Source organism: Anguilla anguilla, chromosome 18, assembly GCF_013347855.1.
Source record: "Anguilla anguilla isolate fAngAng1 chromosome 18, fAngAng1.pri, whole genome shotgun sequence".
Classification (NCBI taxonomy): domain Eukaryota; kingdom Metazoa; phylum Chordata; class Actinopteri; order Anguilliformes; family Anguillidae; genus Anguilla; species Anguilla anguilla.
In genome coordinates this window covers 28,598,434-28,609,271 of record NC_049218.1, presented here as the reverse complement: position 1 = coordinate 28,609,271, position 10,838 = coordinate 28,598,434, and the positions used below count along the sequence as shown (strand labels likewise).

At 36.5% G+C, this 10,838-nt stretch overlaps 1 protein-coding gene across 2 annotated transcripts; it reads left to right on the top strand.

Moving 5' to 3' along the window:
• The first annotated feature begins 273 nt into the window (after positions 1–273).
• tlx1 (T cell leukemia homeobox 1) lies at positions 274–9,717 on the top strand. Of its 2 annotated transcripts, none has more exons than XM_035399592.1 (3): positions 274–2,212; positions 4,217–4,454; positions 6,261–9,717. In XM_035399592.1, the coding sequence occupies exons 1-3, from the start codon at positions 1,738–1,740 to the stop codon at positions 6,469–6,471; spliced, it is 924 nt and encodes a 307-aa protein (XP_035255483.1). In that variant the 5' UTR covers positions 274–1,737; the 3' UTR covers positions 6,472–9,717. The 2 variants fall into 2 exon arrangements, with proteins under 2 accessions (XP_035255483.1, XP_035255484.1); XM_035399593.1 differs by having other exon boundaries at positions 287–2,212; positions 4,253–4,454.
• The last annotated feature ends 1,121 nt before the right edge of the window (positions 9,718–10,838 follow it).

The window sequence follows — 10,838 nt, the reverse complement described above, 5'->3', positions numbered from 1 at the left end:
GAACAATCGCACACTAAAAAATGTATGACTCTGAGTGTATTGGTGAAATCAACATGTTTCATCACTCAAAAATAGATCTAACAATCCCCGACTAGAAAATAACCCAGCGTAATGCGTGAAATAATCTTATTCGACAAACAGAACAGCAATTAGAGAATGAAACGTATGAAACTACAGTTTATTCGAGACTATCTTATGTTATCGTATGTACTTGTTTGTGTCATTAGAGCTTCTGACCAGCCTTATCTCTGGAGTGGACTCAACTAATTCCGAGATCTTACCCCTAGTCGCTTGTTCCACGTTAGCCTACACTAGCATAAACAAAATCACAGTCCGAATAAAGTTCTGCCAGCAAAACCAATGAGAAGCTTCTAACGACGTGCACTTGGTTACTTTTCACTAGCCCGCTCGCATTACCTTCAGGCCAGTAATCTTCATGTACTCAACCGCTTGGTATGTGTGCATTTGCCACCCGACCTTCATGTCCCAGAGCGCTCCGGATTGATTAAAAATGATACCCTCGACATTTGCCTACACTAAGGATCTTATTATGGATCGATGAGACCATGTAATCGCGCGTAAAGGCAACATTTCCACCGACATGTCGTATACCTTTGCAAAGGCGATATATCCAGAATGCCGATCACTTCAATTAAGACTAAAGGCAAGTGCAGGTCGTTCCTGATTTCATCACTGATTAACACAAAACTATATCACAATACAGCCATACTCATCTGGATTTAATTATACTGAAAATCAGTCGAACTCGCGCGTTTTAAGCATCAAGCGCGTTTTAAGAGCCCTGGAACAGCATAGCACTAACGTATGCCTCTTAGACCTGCCACTGACGCGCAGGCCTGAGCTGAACCTTGCATTGTCTCCGTTTAAATGCACGCAGAAAAGCAGTCGTTGCTGTTTTCAAATGTGATCTGTCTGAGGATAATCATCACCGCTCATCGCTTGCATAGTTTTGGACTACAAGTAACTTTCAAACAATAGACTGGACATGTCTTGAGCGGTTTTTAACATACTCGATTTGATAATAATGGGCCACTGTTACTTTCTTTATGAGTAACTAATTTTTTAGATATTTTTAGTGCAAGACTACGAAGACCATTTGTTGCTCTTAAAGTGATTTAGACTACACTGTTTGGCTACTGTTACGTGTTATAACTAATTTTACATACTGTAATTGACTAGGTAAGCATAGGCTGCTATTAAATTCCGCCTATGCAGATACAGAAAAGGAGATCGGCAGATCCAACCGCACTATTCTGTGCTATGCATTAATTTTACTGCCTTGTGATTTTTTTTACACTCTCTAGTTAACTGGACAATAGAACGAGTCGTGGCAGAAGTATTGTTTTGAGGTTTGTCATTAATGTAATTTCGGACCCCTAGCTTCCTATATGTGTCAGTGAATGAGCTCCTCGTACTTTTTCTTTCCTTTTTTTCATCCAATTGGGTCCCGAAGTCTAAAATTGGGTCTTAATCTCAACCAGCCTATTTGGCCTTTTGATTGATGTCCTCGTTGCTCTGGCAGGCAGGCTCCCAAAGAGGAAAAGGGAAAAAAGCGAAGGGAAAAAAGCGAAGAAAAAAACAGACAATCAGCTCCAGTTTAGCCTTCCTCACATACATGCACTCACACCTATTTGAGAGCGACTGAAGCGAGACGACATCTTAAACCACCGATAACGCGGGAAGGACTTCTGTATTTTACAGGGGGCTTAGCCGACTATGGATCATATAGGAATTCATCTGCACCAGAACCCGGCAGAGCCCATAAGTTTTGGTATCGATCAAATTTTGAACAATGCGGATCAGGGGAGTTGTATGATTTCCAGTCCCAGGCTGCAAGACTCTGACTACGGTTTAGGATGCATCGTCAGCAGTGCTTACAATACCATGACTGGCAACTATAACACCAATAATTCCGGGGGATATAACAGCAACTCATGCAGCGTCGCATCTTTGAATGGGTCATACAATGTGAATATGGGCATGGGCATGAACATGAACGGGAATAATCTTAATTCGGCCGGAGTGATCCGTGTGCCAGCGCATCGACCGCTCGGTAGCGTCCACTCATCAATACCCTGTAGCATGTCCACGGTGCCAGGAGTGGGAAGCGTCAGTTCTATCAACAATCTCACGGGATTAACTTTTCCCTGGATGGAGAGCAACAGAAGATACACCAAAGAAAGATTTACAGGTAAAATGCATTTGATTTCAGGACAGTATGCTCTTGTGAAAGGTACATTATGAAAGCCTCTGTTTTATATTCCTTGCGATTTCTGTTGAGCAACGCATGTGCCGTATTATCCGGCCTGTTGACAACGAATTTACAACAAATAGGCTTTGATTCATGCCTTTTTTATGAAGAGTCAAAATTTAATTAAGATTAACGTAAATATAACATGGTGTGCATAAAGCTAACGTTAAGAAGAGAGTCGATATTATGTAACATTATGATTGTAAACAGAAACATTGCAGTACGAATTTGCACTATCGTTTTCCACATAAATGGGTTGGTAACTCAACCTTTGTGTCAGGCGATACGATATAATGGAAATACAAGTTTTTATTCAATAATTAAATCCATATTAAGTACCTTATTTGACACGATATTTTATGCCTAGACAACACGCTGTTAGGCCATACATTTCGCGCATGTTTAAATGTAGAAATTAATGTTTAAGCAAGATTCTAATTTATTTACAATTGTGACAAAAGCAATATCATATCACGTCTTTAAAATATTTGACATGTTTAGGAGATTAGGAACATCTTGACGGTCTTTCTTTAGCAATAAAACACTGCGAGAAAGCGCTAAGAACGAGGCCTGAACACGAAGCGTTGTCTTTCAAAGACAGTGCAAACTGCTCTATTATTTGTTTTTATTTTAACTTTTCCAATAGCGTCATTCGGGACGCCAGAATCATATTTGAATAAAAATCTCTTTAAAGATGATTATAGTATACTTAGCCAAGACTTTAAACGTGCTTAGCGTCACGGGAAGAAACAACAACAGAGATACGTGCAGATAAATATTTAATTTAAACCTGCTTTGATTGTTTCGGTGATTTTCGGTCAAATGAATATTATGTTAATTTTTAAAAGTGTGGGTATTTACATAATGTAAAAAATAATAAAGTATTTACAAACTTCCAACAGTTTTAGTAAATGTAATCTAATGCCATCATAAGATAAACAAGTAACATGAAGTTACTTTAGACAACAATGGCCACATGGGAAATATTTATTTTAAACTATTTTTAACTTTTTAACCAAATCAAATCCTAACCCTATCTATAAATGAATGGGGACGAGAGTCGTCCGTTTTCATGTGACGTGTAGGCCTACAAACTGAACCTAATTTCACGAGAGGGTCATTTAAACATGGAATGTATGTGTTTTAAAATGAAATGATTATAACGATCTATTATTAATGAAATGTGCTACAACCTTTTGTATTGTTTGTCTCATTTTACTGTATCAATGTATGTCTGTTTCTTGTATGTGAGGGGGAGTACGTTTTGTAACGCAAAATTTCAGAGAAATCTGACAATAAAGGATAGTCTAATCTAATCTGATCTAATATAAAATAAATTAACATTATACGAAATATACTTAATAGTAAATTACATAATGTGAATTACATAATGGTTTAATTGCAAGTCTTGACTTTCAGTATCAATATTTCAACCTGTGTTGTGACCAGCATGATCCATTATTAATGGGAAGTAATCTCTATCGTTTAAATGCACACGGTTTTAGTAAATAATCGCGTATGAATCCCTGTTGTCATTTACAAGCATGCCTGCAAGTAAGTGTGAATGCACAAAATATATTCAATATCGATTTAACATAATCAGATTTCTTCATTACGATTTCCCCCTAACAATTAATAGAACTATTATATAAGTATTTATTGTATTTGTACACTCATAAATCGTTCTGAATCAGAGTCAGATAAATGCCGAATGAGTTCTTTTACATACGGCTAATGGTGGACATTGAGCATAACGAATATGGTGAAGGAGCTCTGGCTGTGTATTTACTTTTTCTGAGTGATAAGCGTCGATTATTGCTCGTTTTGTTTCTTAAAAAAAGGAGCAACCTCTGGACCCAGCCGTGCTTTGCCTCTGCGACTGCGCTGCTTCGCTGTTCTGCTGCTGATTTCTGCCGCTTGCTTTCGCCCTGTCTCCCAATCCAGTGGCGCTCTCACCCTTCACTGTAACACGCCGTATAGGTCACCCGTACCAGAACCGGACACCACCGAAGAAGAAAAAGCCAAGGACATCCTTCACGAGACTCCAGATCTGTGAACTGGAGAAGCGGTTTCACCGGCAGAAATACCTGGCGTCTGCAGAGAGAGCGGCCTTGGCGAAGGCACTTAAAATGACTGATGCGCAAGTCAAAACATGGTTCCAGAACAGGAGAACAAAATGGAGGTGAGGAATCTAATATTTGTTGTTACATATTTGTATTCATATTATTATGAATACAATTATGAATTCACCAACAGCTTTGGAATAACAATAACAACGATTATTATTATTATTATTATTATTATTATTATTATTATTATCATTATTATTGCCGTACTGAATATTTCAATATTTTAGGCCTCCAATGAGTGAACTAAAATATAACATAGGCCTACACATACATATTATATTTTTAAAACTATTTAAACAATTTTACTACACATAAATTTATACAGTAACCAAACTCTCTAATACCTTAATATATAAACCATGTTATTAGCTTATTTGAAAGATCATGTTATATGGAATATGAGCCCAGATTCAATGTGCCCACAATGCACTTCCAATAAAGGAATAATATTCAATTATTAATTATTAATTATTATTTATACTACTGCTACTGCAACAGATTGCATAATTCTTACGTATGGGTATATTTAAATAGGATTTAAAAAACAGTCTTTAATCATTTATTTGGCTTTTGCGTGTTGTGTTATTATTTATGCTATGAATGAAAGTCATGAGGCGTAATGCCACCTTAAATATGTGACTACATTGATATGAAAGAAATTGACTAATATTTCTCTCCCAAATTCGTTTAGCCCTACAGTACCTTCATAAAAACTGACTGGGTTCTATGGGTTTCTCTTGTAACAGAGGATCGCAGAAGGAACAATGATTAACTCCCAGATACTGGAGGGGCATAAACACGTACATTTTTCATGTGAGGTGTTGCTTATGAGAATAAAATTACGCATAGGGAAATATAGTAGATATGTCTTCTTTTTTTAAAATAACTGACACAGCATCCTGTTGTCTGTTGTTATTATTATGGTTATAATGCTGAGTGTAGCGGTGATAAAAATAATGAAGACGATAAATATTGTAACGGCGACCATTATTATTATTATTATTATTATTATTATTTTTCTTGTTCTTGTTCTTGTTAATTAAATGCGAAGTCAGGCATCTGTCTTTTCTCACACACACAGACACACAAACATAACCATACACGCACACATATACACACGCACACACACAGACACACAAACACACACACATACGCACGCACGCACACACACGCACGTAGTCATTAATGTGCACATAAATGAACAAGCGCGCCATAACACACGCCTTGTTCCTGGGGTAGGGTAATAGGCTACTACCCACTCATAACTGAACCGAGCAACGTCGCCAAATTTCAGTATGTGAATAAATAATATAATATGGAGTATACGAATGTTGCTGGCATCATATGAACAGTTTTGGCCGTGTGAACGCAAATATTTGTGAAGCTATCGGTTATTACTGAATTAGCTAGCTTACCATTCCTTGGAGTTGTGGGATGTTGATGGGATGAAATATTCGTAAACAGGCCTGGACTCAAACAAAGCTGTTTGGCGTGCCATCAGACGTTTAGCGGCTGAAGTTTCTCTGTTTGTCAGGTATTTGTTTTACAGGTAATGGTAATGTTTTCCCATCTGGCTACGTTAATGTTAAACACCCACCACCCCCAGATCGTAGAACATTTGCTAACGTTTAGTTACATCATCTTGACTCTTTGCCAATATAGGCATCTGTTCATTGAAATCAAAGACCTTTTAAATCAAAGTAAATTTTTCACCTTTTTCAATTTTACAAAGTTGTTCTTATGGGGTTCTCTCGTGCAGGCTATATAGTGATCCATCTAACGTCCTAACAGGCATTGAAAATTACGGTCATCGCCGATCGACTTTGACGTCTGTCCGCCTCTTGTCTGTATTCTTTCAGACGTCAGACTGCGGAAGAGCGGGAAGCCGAACGACAGCAAGCGAACCGAATCCTCATGCAACTCCAACAAGAAGCCTTTCAAAAAACATTAAACCAGCCAGTGACTCCAGACCCAATTTGCCTGCACAACTCCTCCTTATTCGCTCTTCAGAATCTCCAGCCATGGACTGAGAACACGAGTAAAATCAGCAGCGTGTCTACATGTGAATAGAGAGATAGCTACTGTACGTTAAGTATAGTCTCGTCACAGGCATGGAGGTGTAACGCAATAAACACAACCTCACAGTGAAAACGACGTAACGACAGCAATCAGATTCAAAATTAAAATTCGAACTTTCCAAAATATATGTAGCGGGTTAGCACATGTACCAATACGAGGCTTAATGGTGCGCCCACATATTTACTGATTATTAAAGTCTACTTGAATTAATTCATTATGGCTACGTCAGTGTAGGCTTTGGGGCCACAGAAGAAAAAAGTGCAATTGCAAATTCTAGGAGACAGATCATTTATATTGCACAGTGTTCTTTAACATTTTAAACAGACTATTACTATTTTTAAAATAATCTGAAATCATGGAACCAGAAAACGAAACGGAAGTTAAAACTACGTTCATCGTTGCCACATCCACATGTAAACATATCCCAAAACCGAAATTAGCCTATAGTGGCCATTCAGAGAATAGCATAAACAATGGACCGTGGAGTAGGTTGCAATTTTCGTAACAAGCAGTTTTGAAACTATCGAGACATATATTACTTTGTCAAGCTATATTTGTATTTTGAAACAGTTAATTACTAGGCTATATACTTTCCATCACATATGCTTTGAGTAGTTACGTGAAAAAATGTACATTTTAATAATATTATTGCGATTTATCAACAGTTATTCGTTTAAGAACTTAAACCTTTTGAATGACCAATTTTACACTCTAAAACAAATTAAGCACTTCGTTTAGCACTTTGTTCAATTCTGAACTTTCACGTCATTATTTTTGTGCTGAAATAGAATTTTATAGGGTTTTATACGGATTATTAAACGTTAAAGTAAAACGACATGCTGTTGCTGTCCTGCGCTGTGTCTGCATCGCAAACTCAGTGCAGTCACAGGGGAATTTAAAATATCAATTACACTTTCATACCCCTCTATGGCCAGTTCAGATCCAAACTATATTTACTTAATGACATTAAGGAAATACACATCAATGACAATATCAACAGCAGTGATGATAGTAATGGTGTACTTGTTGATATATTTCATTTAAAATGATACGTGCATCAGTTACCCATCACAACACTATAAACACCGATCATGTTTAGTGTCTGTCAAAGCTTTTGCGTCCTGGTTCTCAAATCAATGTAGCAGTGACTGAAGTTTGAAATCCAAGTCGACTGCCAAAAACAGCCAGTCCTGCGAGCCAGAGGCACTGCAGTCAGTGAACAATGCCGATTGTCTTAGCAAAGCTTCTCATAGGTTCGGCTGAAAACTTGAACGGCATTAAAGCCTTTATTTTTAATTACAAATAATAATAAAAAACAAAAACAAAAACAAAGGGACACATACATAAATAAACATATGTAAAAATAAATAAATGAAACTATCGATTTGTTTTGGCAATGAACACCAAATCTGGAGTATGTTTTCCAAAAACTACTTGTACAGGCACACGTCCAGGAGATTATTTCAAGACTTAGCCCACCAAGTTTGGTATTGCGTGACGCGACTTTCTATGGTAGGCTAGTTCTGTGAGTGGACGGCGGTGACGAACCCATTACATTACATTACAGGCATTTAGCAGACGCTCTTATCCAGAGCGACTTACACAACTTTGTAATGTACTGTAATGTAATATGATTGCACCTAAGAACAGTGATCTGGATTAAATTAAATGCCTCATCTTCTCTGGCGTCTAATGATGAATTTTAGAAGAAAATCCTTTTCTTCTTCTTCTTAAAGATCGAGAATAACCCTACGCATATCACATTTCGTTAGTCCATAGTACAATCACGGTGTACTCCGCTTAAATAAGGAAAATCATGTCAATCGATCAAACAGCTTTCATGTGTCTATGAAATTTTGGTGACTAATAATGATTTTGCATTATTTACACCGTGTTTGTATTGGGTCTTTATGATTCACTATCAGTAATAACGGTATAAATGTATGGAACTGTGAGTTTAGATTTGTTTACTGCACCTCGGTATGGGATTAGAGTGATACTTCATCATGCTGATTCAGTGCAGATGGCACGCGGAGCGGCTGAATCAGACCAGGAGCCCGTTTCCCCCGTCTAAGGAATGTGGTGTTTCGTTTCAGCGTCCACTTCAGATGTTAACGGCGTGTCGTCAGTCGTCTAATCCCAAGAAGCATAGTCTAAGGAGAAAATAAATGGGAAAATATTAAATTACATGTGTTAAAGGTCAGAATTACACAAAAGGACTGGGACGTAATCTACTGTCCAGCGCCAAAAGGGAAGGCTGTGTGAATCAGGATCCAATGAAATTTAATCTCCTGCCAGTCATCGGCTTCACATTTAAATAACAGATACATTAAAGCATCTGTTTTTTTTTCCTGGTGCAAGGGGACAACTCCATCATGTGAAAATATGAAAAGCAGTTTTGATTTTGACTAACTACTTTCTGATGGCAATTTGATTTATCTGTGTACCCCTTACAATTACATTTCCCATTCATAAAATTATGATATCGTATTGCAGCCTTACAGCTGCTTCCACGGGAGTAGTCACGTGTTGATTTCTGTACAAAATGACACCATATTCACACAAGCACTACTGTAAGCGCATCTGTTAACCTGTTAGTGGCATAATTCTTTTTGGAAGTCTGGATGTTTTGCTCTGCAGGTGAAAATATGATCATTAATCAAATGAAACAGATGTAAACTGCATTTAATATTCTGTGAGGTACAGCACTTTCTATTTGTTTTTCACCTAAAATGAATATGTATCTGTTTCTAAATATTTTTGGTAATGAAACTATGTTTTGATGAGCAATTTTGCATAAAACTTGTAGAATTTCACGTATTGCACATGATCAGAAAAGAATGGCAACTGCTATGTAAGAACACAGCTAACTTCCATGAACCACTGCATACTGTACCATATTCATGTAAATATGAATATTTATGATGTATCCAAGTCTTCATGTTAAGTGACTGATTTATTTTATTAATGCAAGCAGCCACAAGTCTGTATTTCCAAAATGCGTATTTTCTAAATGTGATTTTTTTCTTTCTAAAATAACTTTTTTACATATAATTTTCATGTACATTTCATATACATTCACAGACTATGTGAAATTATAAAATTCTGGACTGCCTTCTACAAAGATGGTATCTTTTATTATAGCTTGTTTTTCAAACCTAGCATACTTTGCTGAAAATGGCCCCTGCCAGGATCTATCACTGCTTCAGAATAAAATGAGTTACAGTGCAGACATCAGAGATTGCAAAGAGTGCTCACATTACTGTTGTGACTTTCCTTTAGACCCCAAGCTACTAAAACACCGGGCAGTGAAGTGCACACTGCAGACTGATACATTTACAACTGGGTTCATGTTAAACTGGAAGGATTTTGTAAGAAAGTGGAATGAGTCAAATGAGAGAACTGCCTACTCTCTTGTGACGTTACATATTCAATATGAATATATTCACATCACATAAATATATGTGCATATCCAAATAGCATATGTTCACATGTATATATATACATATTAAATATGTATATATTCACAGGTATATGTGTACATATTCAAACAATTCTACCTGAGAATGTTCCTTATGCAAAGAATTTAACAACAAACAACATTATTATCCTTTTAACCCCATTTATTGTAAAGCACTAAGAGATTGTGAAAGGCATTTAAAAAATTAGCAAGAACAACAACAACAACTATAACAATATTATTATTATTATTATTATTCATAATAATAATAATAATAGTGGTAGTAGTAGCAGTGTGAGTAGTAGCCACAATTTGCATATGTGAATTCTTAAAGATTATGTCAGATTTTTTAAAGATATATTATCCATGGTATGGATAATACACATAACCACATTTTCCTCTGCTCCACACTTGGGTGCACATCTTTGCTCACACAACACATGGAGAATACATTCAGTCTTTTACTACACATCAAAATATTTTCAAAAGCCATTCATTTGTAAAAGAATAAAATCAACTTATTTGAAAAAACAAAAATAAAAAAACCCCCAATACTTTGGACATTAATCTTTACCTCAGTATTGCAGTTGATGCAAGAAACAAGATGCCCACAAACCAACTCACATATCCACTTCATGGTTTTTAATTTTTAATTATTTTTTTAAATACAAAACTCCTCTCTATTATCAAGGTTTTGAGGAATAAAAATTAAATGCCTGAGATATCCTGAATATAAATATGTAAAACCTTTTACACTCTACAATATTAAACCGCTCTTTTTGTTATGACCCCCTAAAAATATTTTTTGCAGCGCAGCAGCACAGTTTAAGAGGTACAGCTGAAAGATGTCTTCACTGGATCAAAGTCTCTGCTGATTTTTAAAACTTGTCAGTGGCAG